Source organism: Varroa jacobsoni, unplaced genomic scaffold (assembly GCF_002532875.2).
Source record: "Varroa jacobsoni isolate VJ856 unplaced genomic scaffold, vjacob_1.0 scaffold_1104, whole genome shotgun sequence".
Lineage (NCBI taxonomy): Eukaryota > Metazoa > Arthropoda > Arachnida > Mesostigmata > Varroidae > Varroa > Varroa jacobsoni.
In genome coordinates this window covers 308,967-332,073 of record NW_019214006.1, presented here as the reverse complement: position 1 = coordinate 332,073, position 23,107 = coordinate 308,967, and the positions used below count along the sequence as shown (strand labels likewise).

Genomic DNA, 23,107 nt, shown 5'->3' with positions numbered 1-23,107 from the left:
CCGGCTCTTAGCTGTTTAGAACTACTCTACAGGCCGTTTGGATGGAGCATTAAGAACAACCAGGCGATTAGGGGCCATATCGCCTAAGCATTTTCACGAATTCAGAGACAATAACTACTTGTTTCTAATCCCCTGACTGATCCATAGGAATCATGTCAGCAGAGATTGGTTACCGATAAAATCAATACATTAACATTACATTTATGAGCATCTGCTAGGGATCCAATAGGGACACAATTAGGCCTTGGGAAATAATTTTTTTTTCAAATTAATCCAAGACGTAATTCAAGTTCTCGATGTAAATTAACTTGTGCTACCATTGCACAACTTCAAAGCTACTCATTTACCAATGAAATGTTTTCAAAATATTTTCTGCTAGCTCAACCTTAACTTATAAGATAGTAGTGTTCATATCTGCTGATTTAGACCTCTAGTATTACGTGGTGGTAGTAGTAGCTTTAACCACCTAATGAGCAGTCAAAATGGTCCTTCTAGATGATTATAAAAAAGGCAATGCTATTAGAGAAGAACAGCAGTCAGATTGGTAGGAACCAGTCGTTACCCGATCGCTTCCCCTACTCATCAGGCTTCAAACGTTTAGCTGTGCTACAGTGCTTGACACATAATTAAAAACAACAATTTCTTGGTTCTAACTTAAATGCTGATGTTTGAAGGAAACCCGCCAATTTTTTGAATGAATTTCGAAAACGTTATAAAACGTACAAAAAAAAAAGTATAATAAGTCGAAGTGTAACATAAAACACAATGCAAAGTGATATAAGTATGTAAATATGTATGTACCGTTGCTTACTTTTTATTACTTAGAGATAGGATTTGGAAACGAATTACTCATTTTTACGTTTTGACTTTCTTTTACACAGCGAGATCCGTTTCAATAAGTTTCACATAGGTGGTTCAAGTGTCTTCTTAGTTCTCTTTACTTATTTCTTAACTGTGTTTAGGTTTTAAATGGAGATTTGAGTCCCACAAAAACAAATTCGAATTCTATAAGCACCATGTTGAACACTGTAGTGTATCAAGAAATTCGAATCGACATTAATTAATTAAACGTTTTACGGTGAGCATCCATTTCCCGATGTTTATATTTAAGGAATGATTTTTACAAACTGAACGCACTAGACACTTCTAAATTTAACAAAATAAAATAGCTTTTTTTCGTTTGATTGAAATAATAATTGAGCTGTCAGAACTTGGGGATCTAAATATGCCACAAATACTTGGCTTCTGGCAGGGAATCGTTTGGATTCTACGCCAGCAATTCCCGAAATCGAAGTCCAATACTTTCTGTGAATGCAGATTTATATGTCAGTCGATTGGTTTTGGTCGAATCTTCCCCAAAATCAGCCTCTTTTTTTCGGATTGCTGAAAATTCCGTAATTTTCCAGTAGATCTACTTTCTGCCCACAGCGCAGCTGCCAGCTAACTAGCGCCAATATCTTTACACTTCCATCTACTGCTAATGTAATCGAAACATCCCGCTTCCCTACAAGCACTGTCCCTGGCGGGAATGTTGGCTTACACAGTTTTCAACCCTTGTAACAGAAAACAGAAATAAAAGAACACACAATTCAATTCAATAACAGATGCTGGAAAACTTTTAAACCTGTGATAGTGTAGTCTCAAAAACATTAGCAAGCCATTTTTAGAAACTTTTAGGTAGGAAAGAACAGGTAAATAAACTGTAACAGGTAACTAAAAGATCCGACAACTAGAGATGTCTACTGCGTTTGTTTAGCAAGCCAAAAACAGCCCGCCACATACTCATATCAGACAACCCAGGGGAGCTTCAGTTCTTTCACGTGTGTCCGGTGACGAGGATTTGTTTGGATCTCTGCGTCGCGCACCTGCCGCTGTCCCCCTAAGCTGTTATCGAGCCAGGCTCAGATCCAAGTAGTGAGAACATTTCATGAATAACAAAGCAAACGCTACGAAAGCCGTGCCGAAAATGCCTTACATCAAAGAAGATGTATCGATCTAACTCTTTGAACCCGGTTCTGAATTTTGAGAACGAGAGACCATGCTTATACGAAAAGCGAAGTTAGAAAACGGCAAGGATAAAGTTGTAAGGGATGTTGCAGGAGCCCTGCGAGGGAGCTCAGCAGGCAGACAGGAAAGAACAACGGGCGAGGCCATTGGGCCGGTTTCGAGGGTAAGGGCAGGTTTGCTATCTGTGTGTCCGGTTGTCAGTCTTGTGTCCCTTCACGGTTTGTGCCGGGAACAGCGGACGGTAAAGGACAGTGGACCGGTCAACGATTGAAGCAGCAGCATGAACACCAGTAGCGAGCGTAGAGTTGGCCCGCTCCATCAGTACTAGCATTAGCATTGGCACTAGCCCAATCGCAGTAACGTAATACCGCTATCCAAATGCTGCGGTGCATTGTTTCGCTCACCACAGCGATGCCATAGTGGTGGGTAAGTGGTGACTGCTGCTCTTGCAATTGACACAGTCTGTACGGCGATAATCGAGCAGTACCAGTAAAGCCACGCACGTTTCGTTATTATAAAAGCTCGGCTTTCCCAATCAGCTGTGTTACCGCTCCGTATGAATGTCGTTCAGATCAGCACACATTCTATTGTTACTGGGTGACGATTAATGCTGGTGTTAGTGCTGAGCACTCTGGCGGCATTGACGGCTCGTCATCGTGCAAGTGGTGTATCCGTCAGCCAGGCACTACCGTTTAGCAAATAGCTAAATCGATAGATATGGCAGTGACGTTACGATTTTTGACATCGAGGCCCCGCAGTCTTAGCTAAGGAGAGGATGAATTCTACTTTATGGGCAGAGAATTCTATGAGGTGCTGTTTTTATCGTGCAGCTAGCTAGTCAAAAGTGTAATGTCTCAGTGTTGTGTAAACAAATGTTCCTTCAGTGAGTGTTGATAGCGCAGAAAAGAAGCCTCCGTATCTGTGCAATACGAAGATCACGACAGCTCGTGGTGTAGTGTTTTGTATGTGTGCATCAATCGTGTACGTACAATATTGGAAAAATAGACACTCTACGGCGGTCTGTAAATCTAGAGAAGATTAACGAGTTGCAAAGTATGGAAATACCTTTCTACTGGGGTCTATAAAGTGTACATAGCAGCGAAGAAAAAACACGATGGAAACTGATGACGAGGAGCTCGATCCGCGGGTACAGGTAGGTTCCAAAAACGAGCGCAATAACGATTTCACAGGGGTAAATGAATTTTATTACTGTACATAATATTTGACCGAATTAAAACAGTAAAGCTTATTCTGCAATGCAGCAAATCAGTTCTAAAAGAGTTTTGCCTACCTGATAGAGATAATATTTGTGTGATTGTTCTTTCCTTGTGCTGCTAGTAGCTCTAGTGAGCAAGTTATTTGAATGATCATCAGTTACAACAAGACCTATGTATCTATCTATATAGTGAGATGGCTATTTTTATCTACTTGTCAACTAGTCTAACGCGTTGCACATGATAGCGCTGGGTCTATTAGTCGATGAGTCCAGGCACGCGTGACGATGTACGCAGAGTACATTTTAGACTACAACGGTATTTCGAAACTCTTAATAATCTAAGCATGCGAAGTTTGGGAATACAGTTTCCCATATATGTAGTTATGGTCAAGTGCATGTGCATAGACTGACCGTCGGATTAGGTAAAGCCAACGGATCAACTTTTGTGCTCCTTCATAATCGCATAATCGTTCAGGTTTCATTCCTGTTCAGATATCTGAATTTACATTTCAATCCATTCATTGACGCATTGTAAAACCTGAATAGACCTCAGTGGAAGCACGAAGCCGACAGTCAGACGGCCAAGCAGCCGTGCCGCTGTCCAAAACGGTGTCTATGACCCTATGAACCTCTCGCCTTTCTTTGCGTGTCCCACAGTGCTCTGTCCACTGTTGCTATACGTCCCCCAACTATTGTCAGCACCAACAGCCATTCTACGACTTGCTTGATGCCGCTTTTCCCGTAATCGCGGCCGCTTTTCATTCGTCGTTCTTGTCGCTGTTGCAATCCGTTAAGAAGCACAAGTCTAGTTATCTGCCAGTTTACTAGTGGGTGCACGGAAAAATAAAGCTTCAAAGAGTATTTCGTTTGAATGTAAGCCGAGGCAATGGCACCGAATAACGGTGAATAGCACACTTACTGACGAGTGTTGTGATCTGAGCCGAATATGAAACGAGTTATGATGTCGACGAACCTGACATAGTTACCGCTGCAAGCGGCCTGCGACTGCCTGACTTGCTGTTGTTCGGTTGTTATTACGCGAGAGGTAAAGCTTTGTCCACTTCACTCAATCGTTCAGCTGTTAGTTTAGTCGTTCACAATGTTTAGTCTGCCATGTTAGGCGGTTCACTCTAGTACCGTTGCCGCTAATATGCTTTTTCATGTCATTTTGAATTGGCCGCCTCGACCAATGCATGTACAGAGCCAGGGCGCCGCCGACCGGGTCATCAGGCGTATGGCATGGATGGTCAGACGAATGAAGTCCTAGTTGTGGGAGCGCTAACGCATGGCCAGACTCCGGCCAGCTTGCCGTATCGCAGTCTGTGTAAACGCTACTAAAGATGGTAGTAGCTAACTTTACGGTAGGAGTGGTAGCTACCACCATAAGTGGCCTGAAGCAATGTTTAGCGGCTCCAGAACCATACGCAAAGGTAGAAATATTTAATTTAGTAGAAACAGCGCCTGATAGTCTTCTTAGTGGTGCAATCATACCGTGTTTGCCTTCTAGACATAGAGATACGTGTGGTGTATGGCTACGGCACGAAACCGATAGCCACTTCATGACAACAGAACCGGATGTAACTCGAAGCATCTTCAATAGTGGCTACAATAGACATTGAACTCGATTAAGGAAAGGGCCAAACGATAATTTTCTGCTGTGTAAGAAGAAATACTGGTATAATGAAAGGTTTTTGTTATCATTAGGGCCAACGGCAAGTCTTGCGCCGATTTGGCGTAAATATTGCTGCGCGAAACAAAAAGTGCGAAAAATGGTAATAGTGGCGGGGGATAAGTCTCGTTATTTCTTATATGCAGGCTTATTGTGGGCTAATCCTGCCCTCATCACAGTGTATACGCTTTATGTGATAGTTGAGTTTTCCAAACTAGTGCGTTGACAGCCATAAGATGGACGTTGCCGTTTAGGTTTTCGGGGGGCTCAAGTGCGTAGGATGGGTAAAGCCTTGAATCTAATATGAACCAAATGCGCATACTGTCACTGTAAACTCAGCATCAATTCAAATGTAGTATTATACCGAAACACTAGAATATAAAGAAACGTTATATAATACAAAACTTTGGAAATTTGAGAGAATATTTTTTTTATAGAATTTGCATCATGAGTATCGAACTAATGTAAGAAATAAAAACACATTTATCAGCTTATTATTTGTTGTAAAAAGATGGTTATCATTGAAAAAGGAGCCTGCCAAGATCTAATATCAACATCGATCAGATTGTTTTTCGTAATCGAATCTGGCTCGTTTTTATTTGATATGCATTTTCTTTTATGACAGAATGTACTGCTACATGAATGTTTTATTTTACGCGGAAAAAAATCGCATGTGACTTTGAAGGAGACCACGAGCAATTTCATTTCACTTTCACAGGAAATGTATAATCAATCGGCAGAATCCACCTGAGCTGCGTACTGTTCTTTTTGACACATCGCCTTAATACGTGACGGAAGCTCTGGTTAATAACCATCCAAGATGGACAGCAATACATATACATATGTTGCTGTTGGATTACTACTTTTCCTTCATCTTCAAGTAAAGCTGACTTTTTTCGCTTGTCCAGTCACAAGTCATTGACGCACCTGTGCATTGTTTATGGTGACATGAATTCAACTCTAGCTGCATGGTTGGCTCGGCGTGCTGCTTAAGTTGAGCGATGCCGTACAGAACTAGGTGGAGGTATTCTACCCGTCATCACACCAGACACCTCGTAAATCCTATTCGCTACAGCTACTTTAGCAACGATCATCCTCCGACCAGAGGATTGGGTGATTTTCGTCATCTGACTCAAAAGAAATCTATCGACGCATGTAAAAGGTGCAAAATTCATTCCCTTATCATCCGATTGCAGTAGCAGTTTATATTAAAAGAAGAAGAAGATATTGACTACTAGTTATTTTCTAATGTTTCTAGAATAGAAATCGGAACTTAGAATCGGCGGGAAGAAAAACGGTAAAGCGGAAAGAAAAAGGTGTTTGTTGATTATTTTTCGGCTTGCAGAGAAAGTTTGTGCTCCCTTTGTAATATGCGTAAAGCCCTATGTGTATTCTTACGATGGCAACTGTTCGTTTTTAAATCGATTTACCGGTTCGATCTATCGACCGATTTTCAACAGATTTGATATCACTTATTACACACTGCGGAGACAATATTTTATTTAACAAAATCAAGTAATCCGATCAGAACGTTTTTGACCTAGTCAGTTTTATTGGACAGATCTATTTGCCCAGGCCATGCATCACTGATCAATAAGACGACAATTTCCTTTTTTTTTTTGGGGGGAACACTGATCTACACCAGGTGGAAGTTTTAGTGAGGTAAAGCTTGAGCCAGTGTCGATTTGTATTGTATTCTGGCGCAACATATCCTACGTTTCAATGCAATGATCGCAAACTACTTCACCGTCATCAAAAAGGGCTCATAAAGGGACTAACTATGCGGTCATTCCTGAATTACCATTACACTATTCAAAACTATTTATGCGGAGCTTGAATTAGAATATGGTAGATTATAGGTGTAATAGTATTTATTTCTGATTACAAATATTTTATCTATGAAGCAGTATAGTTTAAATCTTGCACGGATAGTCAGTACGCATAGTTCTGCGCTTTAAAGATAGTGTGGAATTTTCGCCTGTATTGTCTGAAGCTTAATTGGAACAAAACTTTTAGGTTTTCGATGTTTTTTCTAAGCTATTCAGGGATCAAACAATGGGACTACAAAATCACAAAGACCATACCACTGCACAAAGCATATATGCCTTCGCCTCGTTTTTTTTTCTCCTGACAGAGTTCTAGGAGAAACCAACTTCTCTATCGAATGAACTGTGCCATAGGAAGCAGATGACGTTTCTTTGTTCGAATGGATACGATTCGTGCGGCGTATGAACATAGTCTCGTACGCAGCCATACATGCCTTTATACGCGCTGTCATACGCAGCAACGCTGAGCGAGGGAAGTCTGTTTGTTTACGATATAAAATTGGCTAGTAATCCTAATGAATATCATGCATTTTTTAACTGTGCAGATTTTTCAGATTGCTTCCGCCATATTTCATGCCATAAAAAACGTGTTACTAACAACACTAGTTACAAAAAATAACATAGTTCGAGAGCCTTTTCTTAAACAAGTAGGTCCGCGTAGTAGACTCGTTTCATAAAGCAGTTCTACGCCACGAATAGTGACTAGAATAGCAGAAACAGCATCAACTAGCGGAGTATGATGCCAATGTGCTGCCTTAGTATTCTCGGACACACAAGTCTTGGCTTTATCAAATATCATTTAAAGCGGTCAATAAAGAACATATTCCGGTTTGTGAGGTTCGAGGTTTCTACCTGACCCCTCAAATCACGAGCATAAAATATCTCCGAAATCCCATACTGTAAACAGCCATTATAAAGACATTCCTCAATATCGTTTATTTCTCACTTGAAACAACCTAAGCAAAGCGCCTTCCGCGCTATGTGCTGTCTAATTCGTACAAAATTAACCGTTCATGTACTGCTTATGTATCAAACTATATTAGTTTAAGAGAAATTTGTGCACTACGAACTGGTAGTCATCATGCAGCTCGATTTTTCTTTCAAAATATTGATAAATACTAGTCCAGGCACATGAAGTAGGTCGGAAGGGAAATACTCTATTTTGCTTGATGTTGTTATGATATTGAACTGACTTCGGTACTAAACTACACTTGTAGTTTGTCTATTCGAATGTTTTTATTTAGTATAGTGTAAATGATAAAAATTAAACATGCGAGGTCAATGGGAAAACACGCAACGGATGAAGTACTTTTCCACGTTTCTTCTAGTTACTACGTCACTGCCTACGGATGTACAGTGAAACTATAATATTTTAGTTCTGTTCAGAAAACTATTACTTCATCGATCGTATTGATTTTTTTACTAGCGCTGTTTGTTTTTGCTCATATTGTAGTGCTTGCGTAATCCTTTTTTCGAGTTGCAGGATATGGCATGCATAACGTGTTTGAACTAAATTTATATACAACTGTTGAAAAGACCGCCTTATGCTATAGAAATTAGTGCGGAAATTCTGTGAGTACTGCTGTTTTTAACGTATGTATAACATGTCGCCGAAAGAACGGTCGCTAATAACAGCGTTTCTGCGTTCGAAAGTTTTTCGGCAAGCTTATATACACATATAGCATAAGACATGGTGCAGCAATTGGATATTCATTCCATATGTACAAAAGGCCTCAATTCAAAATGATTTTATCATTCGTTGAAACTGAAATTAAATTTTTTTGCTTCGATGACTTAAGTTGTATTGTGCGTAGGTTAGGGCATGCTTCTGGCGAGGATGTCGTTTTCTTTGGCAAACATATATTCATTAGAAATGAGTATCGCTACACAGGACTCAGATAACTAGCTATTTTGGTCCCCACATAGCGGCAGTGTAATTTCAACAGATCTCCATGAAAAAAAAGGCTTCTATTGTCTTGTTTAAGATAAGCGCAAACGAACTTTCGCCTGCACATGAGGCATCTGAGTTAGTTATCTTCGCGTATTGGTGATGAAGCTTATTAGAAGCTGGATGACATAAATACAGTTAGCTACTCCAACATAACGAGCGTTTATAGGCCGCTCCGACTAGGTAGACTACGTTTATTTCTTTGACTTAATTGAAAATTAATATCATAGATATGTAATTTTACTAAGACCTTTTATGTGTTCATGGCATTTATCACTTGTAAAATTGTAACAATCTAGGCAATGATATTACTTGATTATAATGTGCGTTTGCTTAGCTGAGGTTTGTCTATATTTAGTAATATAACAACAGTCCGTTGGATAAGCTTCTAACTGACATTTATGCATATGTGGCGTGGTTGATCCTTGGCAACCATTCTGCGATTGAAATGTGTCACTTAAAAGGAGAATTAGTTCTATATAAGGAATATTAATTCACGACCAAATTCGGTAAAAGTCCAGTGAGATCAAATTAATTAGACAGTTAATTTATACTCGATATAGTTTTCACGAATAGCCAACACGCTCTGACGTTACTGTGCGAGAAAAAAAAAGAATTTGTATTATTATGTTTTTTTTTTTTATATATTAAATTATATTTCTCATGTCCAGTTTTATATCTGACAACCAACTGCTTGTACCGCAAGTACTACAGTTACTTAATATATATAAAATATACGCGTAGCATATTTTTTCTATGAAATTCTCGCCTATGAGATTTAGATGCGTTGTAAGTGAGTACAGATATTTTTATTGTCACCCAAAACAGCAATAGAGGTACGGCGATTTTGGACAACTTGTTACAGTCGTTCAAGAGTAAGGAAGTTTTGTTGAGTGTAATATACCTGGGGAAGGTACAACTATTACAACATTTTCCCAACTGTAATTTTCTACGCTCGCAAGAGATCATCAAGCTGATGTCAGTTTGTGTCACTCTATAATACTATATATTTCGCTCCGTGTGTTGCATTTCGTAGTAAGGAACAGCCGTCTGGAGCAAAGTCTTTCGTCTTAAATACAGAACGTAAAATTTATCACGTATTCATGTATATTCAGCAAACTGATCCAAATCGACATATCATTTCTAGAGGTATCTGGAGGCTTGCATTACCTGCTCGCAAATTATAAATTGTCATTGTAAATCTCACTTCTGTTCTCATGCTAAGCTTATGTCGCGAGCTTATCCGTGTGTAAAATATGCATCCCATCGTCTCAGAGAATTGCGCTAGTATGAGGTTTCTGCTAGAGTGTGGCGATAGGAAGTATCATCGAATCGAGGCTTTGGAGTTGCTGGAAATTGTATGACTCGACTATCCAACTTTGATTTGGGCTGTACGTTTGAAAGCTAGTGGTACAAATTGATGCGCAATTAGGTCAACAGATTCATCCGCGCCTATTCGTACAGGTCATCATAAAATCGTGCATCTTATTCTATTCTAAAATCTGCATTTTATTCTAAAAACTATTTGATCACTTTTATCTTCATTTTGTCTACTTCAAACTGTCTATAAGGCGCGACCGGCGAATAAATAAATAAATGAATGAATAGATAAATGACAAATTGTGTATTTAGATGGAATTGCTAACGATCTAGTTATCCAATACAGTTATTCAAAGTCCGATCACAAACATGTGAGACGACTCAATAATTGTATACAATTAAGCCTACTTCATTGTAAATAGTCGTTGTAGTGGCCTAACCAGGCACGGAAGAATAGGCTGGTCACTCTTTGAGATATCCGTTCGCAGTAGCAGTAGTCAAACCAATATACACTCAAAATATATATTATTTTCGTCAAATGGGGACTACAATGGCTACCCTCACGCTGCATGGCTGGCGTAATTGCTATCATCGCCGTTTCGCTGTATGTCATCCGCCATTGCTCTATGTGCCATCGAGGCTGCTTGATGTTCCCTATTATTGTCACGTTTCGGGGTAGTTAGGGCTATTCCGTTGTTTCCATTTGCCTCTTTGTTAATGGAAACTTTGCGACGACAAGCATCTAAAAAGGACCGCGCATTGCTGGAGTTGCTGATGCTTTATTTATAGCTCATGTGCTTCTCGGAATTAGGAATATATCGGTGTCTAATTGTAAAAGATCATGCGGATTGGGCAACGACGTGACCGTAGACTCGTGCGTAATTTACTAGTAGAACGCAAGGTTACAACAGATAAATAGCGGAATTGCAGTCATGCATTAATAAACGTTCGGCTTATATCTCAGCGTGCGATCAATTACATTGACATCTACTATATTGATGCTTTAGTTCGGGTGTTTTTTTAGGATTTGTACGGTTCACTTGTAATACAAAACTACATTATGAACTGAATGGACAGCTGCTGCCTCTGCGATTTGTCTGACACTCTTAGATAATTCATTTGTTCAGAGTTTCATCGAAACAAGTGGGGCTACAGCGTTGTCGCAGTTTTTAAATTAACCCATGCGGAGGAACCATGCGGAATGTCATATATTATTCAACGTCTACAGAGCTATCGTAGCTTCACACGATACTTGTGGCTTATGCTATTGTTTCATGTGTTTCCCTACAAGCACCAAGCTCTTCGTCTCGACTACCGACGACTTCAATATTTTTACTTTTTATGTGACAACTATCCATTAAACCATCGTCACTTTTTACCATTGGCAAAGCACAATTACTATGACAGGGTGCGGTTTGCCAACGGAGCTTAACTGCCGATAATGACTGCCTGAAAACCTTTTGTAGTAGGACGCGGATATCCGTTGACATCCGCTTTCCTGAGTAATTAATTCTTTCGAGGGTTTCCTATTAAACTGTGGAGCTAGGTCAAGTATGATCCGATACGGACGGTAAACAACAAAATTTGAAGGCCTTTTTGTTGAAACGCTGTTATTGATAATAGATATTACGCCCTCAGTTAATATGAAAGGCGCCTCGTGATAAGTGTTGCCAGTTAAACAGCCTCATTTGTTAAGGCTATTTAGAGATTAGCAGTGTGCGCTTGTTCACACTACATACGGATAGGTATTGAGCGACACTGGTGGATGAGCACTTAGCACTGGCATGCTTCGTATATGCTTCCACCTTTGATCAGTTCTCTGTATTAAGTTTGTTTAGAAGTATGCGAATAGAACGTTTCTGGTAATGTATTGACAAAGTATCGTGTATATGTTACTGACCTGAACTTTTATTACTGTAGATGTATTACTTTTCGACTATTTTAAAATAATGTGTAGTGCGTTATACTCTATTGTATAATCCTGATATATATCCATATATGCTTGTAGCTCAAGGTTAAGCCTGAGAGAATCCTAAAAAATGTACCTGTTCGATTGTGCCGGACGATCGATGAGTAGCCAGTTATGATCGAAGAACTGCGATACAAGCACGGGTGGTACGGTTATCTGTTTCGTTGTGAATTTCTTCGCGATTGAGTATGTGGGATGTTTCTCGTAGAAGCGTTCAGATGTTTAAATAGGCACCGGGCGGGTGATTGTTGGAAACATCAATCAAACAAAGAGCGCAAAGTTGCATAAAATATTGATGATAAAAATGTACCGTTTCTAAAAGAAGACTTCGCGGCAACTTACTTTTTGATGGGGGCAAAGTGAAGAAAAGCAGGAAACGGTTAAGTTGTTTTTCTGTAGAACTTGTCTTCGACATGATTTTGTGCCTCAAAACAAAAATGAAGCTGACGTGTTTTTATTATCAAGCTACGTGTAGTGGAAATTGTAAAAGTTCAGGAGACTACTAGAACGTTTGTTGAATGACACATTTTCCAACAAACGCACGCTGCGACAATTAGATGTAGGGATACTTCATACAGAAATTGGTAATCCTTAAGTACTTTTTATGGCAAACTGTAGTATCTTTTTGCGTCGCCAATGCGATATAATGGAACAGTGCATTGTTAGTCAGTTAATGTGAATAGGACGTTAATGGATGTTTTGGCATAATATGATTTAACACCTTTCAAAAGAAATGCATTTGACGTTCTTAATTTTTTTTGTATGGTGTTGACCCCCCCCCCCCCCTTGCTTTAGTTGTAATCTACTTCAGTGGCGAAGCCACCTTCAAAAGATGTCGCGGAAGAGGGGGGATCGTGTATGGATTTCTGGCACAATGAATGGGCCATTTTCTCCTGCCGCGTGATGTTTTATAAGCAATGAATTTTTTATCGTCAACCTGAAAGTTATCGTTGATATTATTTTCACTCTATACTTCGCTTCCGCAATCACTTAATGAGTAACGTGTTTATAATCTAAACTTGAAAACGCGTGGTAATCTAAGCTCGAAATGAGACGTAAACGCATTTCGTTTCATGGTGGGAGCCAGCCAGGACTGTGGTGCCATACGGAGCAACAATAAAACTCGAGACAAAAGTATACATTGCTCCCATTTCCCTTCTGTGTTCCTCTCTTGGTTTTCGTGACTTTTTGGTCTACAACTGGCACCGTAAGCTGGAGTGTTTGACAAATAATATAGTCTCCGTTGGGTCATGCTCTGATTTAATGGCAAAAAAGGATGAAATTTTTTGCATGATGCCACGTACAGATAGACAATGAGGTTTCGACATTTATCATATAGACATATCATACAGACTGTACACATAGAATGTATTCAAATCAAAACACTAAGCGCTAAGTAGCCAGCCTATGTCAAAACTTAGTTCTGACAACCGGCTTTAATTCAACCAGTTAATATTGGAACATTGTTGAGAAACATATTTGAAACACAAGCTGCGTATGCCACCTAAAGTAGCGATAACGTAGCAAAAAATTACATGCGTGGAGCTTCTGTATTTAAAGTACTTTCTAAAAGTTTATTGTAATGTATAACCGTCATCGAGACAATTTTTGTTCTATAAGAGACAAATTTCCATTGGTTTGTATCCTTTTTTTCATACCCTCGACTCCTGTCGCCGTTAAGATTGACAAAGGGGTTACAAGCCACAAAGCTGGTGGCTATTTAGTAGGGAGCACTTAATGTGCCGATCAAAGCAAATGGTCAAACAAGCTCTCGAAAGTATATCAGCTTAGACGGAATTGGTTTAATGTCAAGATTATAGTTAATCACCTTAACACGGTCGTGAAACCTGTTAAGCGCTGCAATTATACCGTGTACTTTAATGAGTGTCATTTGTCATTCTCAGTCCAACAAAAGCATTAAACTTACAAATGTAAGTGCTCTATCTGCGACTCTGGAGGGATCATTGGACTATTTATGTGTTGGTTAAAGGGCATAAACAACATATATATTTATAACGCCTCAAATGAAGCTTGTGTTATCATGACGACCTTAGAACAGATAGCACATTTGATAATTCAATAGATTTCGTATCAGCGAATTCCAACGACATTTCTCAGCCCAGATTTTTGATACGTTTAACGGGTTTTTCAAGAATAATTTAGCGCTAGCGGTGGGTTGAGAGCGTTGAAAAGTAAGATCTTTAACGAGGACAAGAAAATGCAAGTGTTTTCATCTGATAATAAAACATGTGTGCTCATGTGAGCTCAAAAAAAGTATATATATAAAATTTACCTAATTATTATAATTAATAATATTACTCAAATTGCAACCGGTAAGTTTGTCTCCATTCACGACGGAACTATCAACATTGAAATCTATTATTAATTGATCGTACAAATATTCAGATATTTCAGTCAGACAGAGAAGTGACGGCCATTATCGTCGCTTCCATTCTCGATAAAACCGGCAAATGTTCTAGGGAAACAAAACATTACCTCTTTGCATTGCGTGTGTTATCCTACTTATATGCGTAAATATCTAACGTTCTCTTCATTCTTAATGAAGCTACTACTAAGAAGATGAAGCCGGGAATAATATGGTTTGTATTCCATCCGGGCAACATCGTCTTGCCTGGTGGTTATTAGACAGATTCTAACCTATCAAACAGAACAAGCAAGAAATTGCGTTGAGCTCCGATTTTTTAACAAGCCGCCATCGTACCCAGTGACGTGTACCCGTGCAACTTACTATGATGATGCGCCATTTATTGTTTGTTGTAACATAAAAAAAGCTTAGTGGTATCTATTTACCTATCTGCGGCAGTCAGTTTTCGTGTAGAATCAGTGAATGTGAAACAGTTTATACTGCGCAAAAGGAGCTCACACCCTTCCCGCTATACTAGTTTTCCGTAGGTCACTTGGATACCAGGAGCGCAGTTCTCCTTTTTTCTGTCGCATTATATTCGTTTCGTGCTATTGAATAAAGAGCTCGCATCGGGGACGGAAAAGTTCGGCTGAGGTCGGGTTGAATTACCAGCGGTTTCGTCGTAGCTCCGTCCCTTTTCATCGCTTAGTTGTTCCTAGCAGCCATTCGGTAGGAACATTTAGCAATCGTTGCGTTCGCCACAACACGACGCGGCGTCGACACTCTGTTAATGTGCTCTGCAATTGGCGAGTAACAAACGAAAGATGTCGACAATGTTGGGGTATCTAGGCCTACGATGCTGGGGGCACTGACCACCACAAGCAATGTCAAATTCACTACGTATATCCATGGGTAATAGATCCCGACTATCAATCATGGCTAACCAACGTCACGTAGCAGTAATATGAACTAACAGGGATCAACTTGCTGATATTACTGTTTTTGCTGGTATCTCTTTCAATGTTTTTATGATGGGGCGACGCTACAGAGTTGCTCAGGGAGGATGGAAACGTACCAATAAAGTATAGGCGACGAGCCCAATTGCAAGACTGTAAGATAATCAAGATTTCCCTATAAAATAATCTATACATAGAGAAATATAGAATTAATTAGTAGAAATTGGGTAGAAAGAGTGATGATAACAACTGAATGTATAGTGACGAATCTTGTGTAATGTGTCTTGTGAAAACGAATGTATAGTGTTGGATCATCTGAACTTTTTAACTTTCAAAGTGAATAAGTGCGTACAAACATATTTGAGTAAGCAGTCATAATTTGCTGTCTCTGATACTCTGTATGGGTATAGATGGATGTGCTTATTATAAAATGAGTTAAATAACAAGTTGCGCCTCATTACTTTTCTATAATACATGTGTGTCCGTTATTATCTAGCAATGCTAGATTAATTAGATGAAGTAGATGAAGAAAATTTGTTTTGATAAGGCCTTCACACAAGGTACAACTAGCATATGACATGCTGACTCACACCGGAATGATGACACTGAGCTGATATATATATATATGTATATAGTTATATTTATGCTGCTATTATTGCTTCTGCCGACACTCTGAAAATATCGATGTAACCTTAGCTCTTTACACCGCCGCTGTTACAACTGCTAAAAGTCCCGCTTTTACCAATGACTCTTCCGCGTAGTCAATTGATTGGACCGCAAAGTTGATTACGCGGTTCAAATTGTAAAAAGCCTTTGTCAGACCATCTGCCAATCTTATCACACGGTTTATTCGTTGCCGACGGCTATAAAACACCTTCATAACAAATCATAGGTACCACTGTAAAAGAGAAGCGAGACTCGCAGGGGATCACCAGTGAATTAAATCATCTGTACCATATGCAGATACGATAGCGTATGCGTATCTAGAACGAAATAGCCATAAAATGGGTCTAGATTAAACTATTTAAATAAAAAGATGGACTTATATTCTATATTTAATGTTAGGCTGTGTACAATGCCAGCGTTGATGTTCACCTGTGTTCATGTTGTATATATGCCCTTTGAAAACGTAGAATTCAGCTTAAGTTCGCCAAATTTTAGCCAAAAATTAACGCAGATAAAAATAATTGTGATCTTGTTTACTAGTTTGAAAAGGTCTTAGTCAATAAATAGTCGTACGTTTTTTTCTGTATTTATTTTCATGTATCACCTTTCAGATTCAATTGGAGAGGCTGAATTCTTGTACCGACGAGATCAATCGGCTTGAAGTGGAACTCGATGAATTAAATGCTCACTTTAGACATACGCTTTCAGTTTCATCACAGAAGCTTAACATCCTTAAAAAAAAACTCGGTTAGTATTATATGAGAATACTAAATGAGAATTATACCCAAAGATCACTTCAAGCTACTTTATTATTGTCTGCATACGTAAATATTCGTTAACACAGAATAGGTTTGATAAAGGATTATATCTGGAAAGATTTGAATACTTTAAACATTAAGATCTGAGCTAACGGGAAACTATTGTGAATTGATGTGGCTTTTAATAGTGCGGTTAGTCTCCACATGATTCCATAAGAGTCTATGGCTTCCCGTGCATTCCATAGGTATTGTGTAAATCTATCGTCCTAGCGACAATACAACATCTTGGTAGATTTACCGATGCCATATCATCGCCGCAAACCATTGTAACGGTCTAACGTTATGGAGAGTTCGAAGGCTTCGGACCCCTTACGTCACTCGCTGTCCGGTGGATAGACATTGGCCATACGACCACGGAATGGGAACTTGACATGTTAATTATCATACCGAAGAATCTTGTACGTATTTACCTAATATGGTTCATACGGCCTAGTCGCCATCGATCCACCCAGTATCTCTAGGAAGAGCTTTCTATTAAATATTCTAAATGATTTTTTATACACACCTTAATGTACTTTCTGTACGCTATGGTGAATAGCTTTGTGCTTGAACTCAATTTTTTTCAGATAAAGCTATTGAAGCAGCGCGGCCTTATTATGATTCAAGGCAAAGAGCTCTCACAGCACAGCAAGAATGCCAACGGGCGGCAATCCAATATCAGCGAGCGTGTGAAGTTCATCAGGCGGCAACAGAGACGATTGCCCTTGCCGAGCAGCGGTTCCTTAGTAATCAAACTGAGTGGGCCTTTGACGAGGCTTGGCAAGAGATGCTTAACCATGCTACCGAAAAGGTAATCTGGCTCCTTTATTTAGCCTCAGTGTTAACAGCTCTTGATGTTGACAACTCCAGACAGGTGTGCCTTAATTATCGAATTATCGAGTACATTTTTATCTCCCTTGAAAGTTAAGCTTAGAATCTAAGAAATGAAACACATATACCAAAGTGTTTAGATCCATCATTGTATCAGAGTTAATTCGGGCTGGTATCAAAAATGTATGATAACGATAGACTAGGTTCATGTCACTTTCAAAAGAGTACTATAATAATTAAATCCTTCAAACAGGTGACCGTTGCAAAGGCTCAAATGGTCGAAAGTCAAGGTGAACATCGGAGACGAGCTGCTGTTTTTAAAGAAGCTGAAGAGAGTATTCACTGTCTTGAGGAAAAACTCAAGAAAGAAATCAAAAGGAGTCGCATATATTTTGAAGCCAAAGAACGTTTTGAGAATACCCTAGAGGAAATAAAAGCAAGGTGAATGAAATAAACGTAAATGGTCAAATTAAGAAATTAAATGTGTGTGAGCAGCTTTATTTTAAGCAGCAACGTATTTCCGTGAGTGTATGTATTTTTAGTAGTTACTTTATTGGTTTCCAAACTCGTATAATTTCTATTTTAAATAAAAGCTATAGCGACCTTGAATTATTTTCAAGAAGTCTAATTTTAAAGCAATCAGCCGGGTCTACATTCCAAAATATTGATTCCCCTATTTTGAACTTCTGTGTAGAATCGAAGAGAAGCGTCGTGCGGTCTTAGGTTCTAAGGAACAATATAATGAAGCTCTGCATGCTCTTGAAGTCATATCCTCCGAAATCCACGAGCGAAGAAAAGCAAGATCAGGGTCATCGTGCACGGAAAGAAAATACAGAGACTCGGGATTTCAAGAGCTGCCATCAAGGAGTACATCGGAAGGTAATATGTAATAAGCGCATTTCTTTTTTGCTTTATTGGGGCAAGATACGAAAAAGGATCAATATATTCTGACCGCAATTTCAGCTGAAGATTTCTTTTAAACGTTTTGTTTGAACTCCGTTAGAACATTGCCCGTACACTCGATTCATTTATAGGCGAAATGAACGCTAGGACGAGAAAAATATGAAGGATAATTATTACTCCTAACTTAACACTACTTGATTATTGTTCTATGGTGTCAATTCACCGCAGATTTGTGCGATCAAACCATTGGTCGTCTTCTTGAAGGCTCAATATCACTTGGTGGATCAATGACGGTTGATGAAGGATACTCGCAGTCTCAGCTTGGGTCCGATTCGCACCTCGCAAGTCTTGATTGCTCGATTTCGTTGTACTCATCGCTAGCGTCCTCCATTTCATCATTGGACAGGCTCAAGGATACGCAGCAACGACAGTACCAGCAGCAGCAGCAGCAATCACCGTTAGGAAAACACGAACCTTTACTGGACGTATCATCTAAAACAAATCCCTTAACAACCGCGGCAGTAATGCCAACTGCTTCAACATCGACGCCTTTTGCTGAATTCGTTGAAGTTTCACTCGACGATGATGATTAATAACGTTCGTTACAGTTCGTAGTGCTTAGTACAGTTTAGAAAAGCTAGTTAATTGTAACTAAAATGAGTGCACTAAAGAGAACGATCCCACAGCATGTCTTCACAGCACAAACGACCCGATAATGCTGCAAATGACTAGAATGGCCGTCGCCGTCAAGCTCACAATAATTTAGCATTTAGTAACTAGTTCTTTATCAGTCGTGATCGACTTATTATAGCAGTAATGAATACACAGCTTGTGATTGTCCCGCTGTTATTTTCACGCGAATACTGATTTTGATAGCTGATGCAAGCAGACTAGTCAAGCGCTGTGCTAACTTTACATATTGGAACTGGGAGAGTTGAATGTGTATACGCACCACATACGCCGAATGACTTTGAAGTAGTTTAAACAGTATGTGAACCACCAAGAATCCTAACTATCAGTATCAGTCCCTCAGGTTTCTCTACAGCTATTTTATTCCGCCAAGTTACAGTGAACTTGTCTACGTGCACAGCCCACAATGAATCCTTAAAAATATATTCGCGAAAAATTGATCGTAATTAACTCGTTTCAAAAGGCCTCATATTCGTCACTGTTTTATAATATATTCTCATTAAAGCCTTGTTCCACGAAAGAACACCCAGTCATTCGTAATGTTTCTCTCTTGTGCAATGCTAGGTTACCAAATTACTTTATCACTGGGTAATTCTAGGGACTCGTATAGTAAATCTACCCGGTGAAAATGGCGGAATTATGGTTAGCTGTGAAATGTAAACAGAGTAGAAGCTTTTGATATTGATGGCAGGTCTTCTTGCCCGACTGGTCGGGCATAGATCATCGCTTATTGTTAAATAATAGTACCTTATACTACTTAACGGGACTCTTCTCCGGATTAGAAGAGATTTCTCTCGTATATAGGCTGAGGAAAAATATATGACAACATTAAGATGAAATCATTATACCAGTGAAGAAAAATAAGGTTGTAAGATCGATTTATAGAGACAGGAGTGGGTGATACTGGAGGCCGTTGGGGATTGCAAGTTGACAATACTTACAGAAGTAACTATGCTACACGGTGACAGCAGACAAGTTGTGGTGCTTTGCTGATATAGGAGTAACGCCGTTGAGGATTCGTCAAACGTTAAACAATTTTTACTATAAAATTTACAAATTCTCCGGAATTTTCCAGAAAAAAACGGTCCTATGAAAAGGAAAACATGCAGCTGAAATATTTCGTTTATTGCAATTTCATTGTTCTCGAGAAACACTACTGTGTCGTAATCCCACCATTTTATACTTACTTTTAAGTAATTGGTAAAAGGAAACCCAGAAAAACACAAGCATATACAGTTTTTTCGTCTCAAACGAGCTATAGAGTTCTTTTTCTCCACATACATTTTACACATTTAAAATGTTGATTAGTTTGTCAAAATTAAACGAGTAATATAATGAATAACATCTAAACTGAAATCGCCCGTTCGTACCAATTTCAGCTTCTAGTGGACAGGTACAAGTAGAAGGAAGCGTCTGAGTAGTTGCAGACAGCAGTAGCAATATCGTAATATTGCTATTAGGGGAGCACCAGTAGGCGTAGCGATAAAAGTAATGATAACGATGATAATGTTGATCAATAATGCGAATTCTGCTACAGTATCTGGTACCTACTAGCTTTGTTTCTTGCGACCGGTTCTACGTTTTTGTCGTCCATAGTGTACTTTACGCAACAGAAATTCCAGTTGACAATTGGCTAACCCCAGTCGTATGGTACAATATGGTAACGCTCATAAAGCGGTTTACACGATGACACGCCTATTTTAGCACTTAATAATTGAGCTGTGATTTCAGCTCCTCTAGTTACCGCAATCCAACAAAATGGGTTAGGTTTTTAAGGAAATACAGATTGACAGACATATATACTGAAGCAATTTCATCCAAATATTTTGTGCAAGTATCACCAGCAGCATATATGTGTCAATTGAAACTGCGAGTTAATAATAGTTGCGCTGATGGTAGGAGCTGGGACTTGTATTATGATCTCAGTCAAACATGATTTGACAACGATAGCATTAATAAGTCATAACAATAACTAGCACAAATATAGATGATCTTAAAGATACAATACAATAATGGCAGCAAAACGTTTCGAAAACAGTAACAGATTTCACAGTAATAAAACGCATCGCTGAATGTATACAAATCTATTGCAGTGTGCGTACTCTTTGTATAAAATTTGATTCATATGAAGTGTGAAGGGCAAGGTTTTACGAGAAATATTCGTGCTTCTATAAATTAGCAGAAAATAAATTAATTTTAGGAATTATAGTTGAATGCTAGCGCACAGGTACAATACGTTGGCAATCATGCGATCGTGTACCTAGTTTCATTTCTAAAACTAGAAAGGAAATAGTAAAGGCTATTTAACAAATGTTGACAACATTTTTCTCGTATGCAATGCACTTCAAACAGTATATAGGCAATAAAGGCCTGAGTGTTACATTGAAACTAAAGATGTTAGAACAAGTGAAGCGAGACTTCAATATCCTTCGTAAATAAAGTCTACATGATGACTAAAAAAGTTTGCGTTTCTATTTATTGAAGTTGCATGTCGAAGTTAATTTGGTAAGTCTTTAAGGGTTTTCCTAAGTTACTTGTATTGTTATGAGTATCTTAGACAGATACTTACAGATAGTTAAGACAGATACTGGAAATCCGTTCAGGCTAGAATAGGTTTAAGCTAAAAGAAACGTGATTATAATTTAATGTTCGCTTCTTATTGGTCCAGAAGTAATAGGCAATTAATAGTTTAATGACAATATGCGCTTGATTTGTTTTGTTTGCATTTATTTACTCTGCCATAAATAGCTTGATATGTTCAAGTGACACTTTGGCAGTTAATGATCTAAAGAAACAATTTAAAATCTTACCTGTGAAGTCATTATTTACTTTCATGGTATACCCTGCAATGACCGATAATTATGAAAAAAATATTACGAACTCGCATTTTTTACAACTCTAATCGGGTATGGTAAAAAATAGCTACAATTGTTGCTGTCACGAGGTTATTAGTGCGCCGGAATTATAAATCTCAAAATAAATCTGCAATTCTAAAAGTGAATAAGTTTTTTGAACCCAACACCAGCTCACGACGCAGTTGAATTTAACCTGTGTAATTGAAGATACCTTTAAAATACTTTAAAATATGCAAAGTTAGCTTTCACCATATCACTGTTATTATTGTTCTTTGCGGGAGTATCGGTTATAAAGAACATGGGAAGGAAAAGAGTACGTGCTTTGAAAAACTGTTTGTTGTCTTACCTTTCGGCTGACATTTATAGGAATTCGTCCTCAAAAGAAACGTTTAAACGTGTGAAGTCTTACTGGAGACGCAAATATAGACCTTCTAGAGACAGTAAAGCAAGTGATAAAACGATATTGTTTCTGCATGCCAACATCAAAATGCTTTTTAAAAATGAGCGTTTGTCGTGGACGATCCGTATTAAACGAATCTGTAGACAAAAATAGCACAATGATGTAAGATAAATTTTCTTGGGTGTTCAGTCCATATAAATACGCAATTAAAGCTTACGCCTAATAAGGAATAACCCAACTTTCAAAGGGGAACAATAGCAGAAAGGTTTTTGGGTGCGCTTTTTTGCGCACTTTTGTTTGAATAACAAGTTTTTAATTAAGCTAGAATGTCCGGAGTGTCTACTGTAAACAGTTGAGTAAAACATCCGCTTGAAAAAATTTTGATTCTTTAATTGTATGTGAAGAAACGAACCACCCCATGCAAAAATCATAGCGTTAAAAGTTGCAGAGAGTTCCGCGCCTAAAGTACGCATGCGAGAGTTTATACGTATTTGGTGCAGCTCGGGCCCAAATATTAACATGTTATTGTGTCATATCTAAGAAGTTATGGGAAATGACCACGGTCATATAGGAAATTTGTCAGATTCTAGCCTCAGCTATCGACAATGAACGAGTTCTTCAAGAATTTGTCACTGCTTTGAATAATGAACCTCTTGAACGGCTAAATTATAACCATAATTTTAGTAAAA

At 38.7% G+C, this 23,107-nt stretch overlaps 1 protein-coding gene across 1 annotated transcript; it reads left to right on the top strand.

The window, feature by feature from the left end:
* The first annotated feature begins 1,186 nt into the window (after positions 1 to 1,186).
* Positions 1,187 to 21,624, top strand: LOC111266628 (SH3 domain-binding protein 5 homolog). The gene is made up of 6 exons (XM_022844267.2): positions 1,187 to 3,160; positions 16,554 to 16,689; positions 17,327 to 17,550; positions 17,824 to 18,011; positions 18,265 to 18,449; positions 18,702 to 21,624. The coding sequence occupies exons 1-6, from the start codon at positions 3,122 to 3,124 to the stop codon at positions 19,064 to 19,066; spliced, it is 1,137 nt and encodes a 378-aa protein (XP_022700002.1). The 5' UTR covers positions 1,187 to 3,121; the 3' UTR covers positions 19,067 to 21,624.
* The last annotated feature ends 1,483 nt before the right edge of the window (positions 21,625 to 23,107 follow it).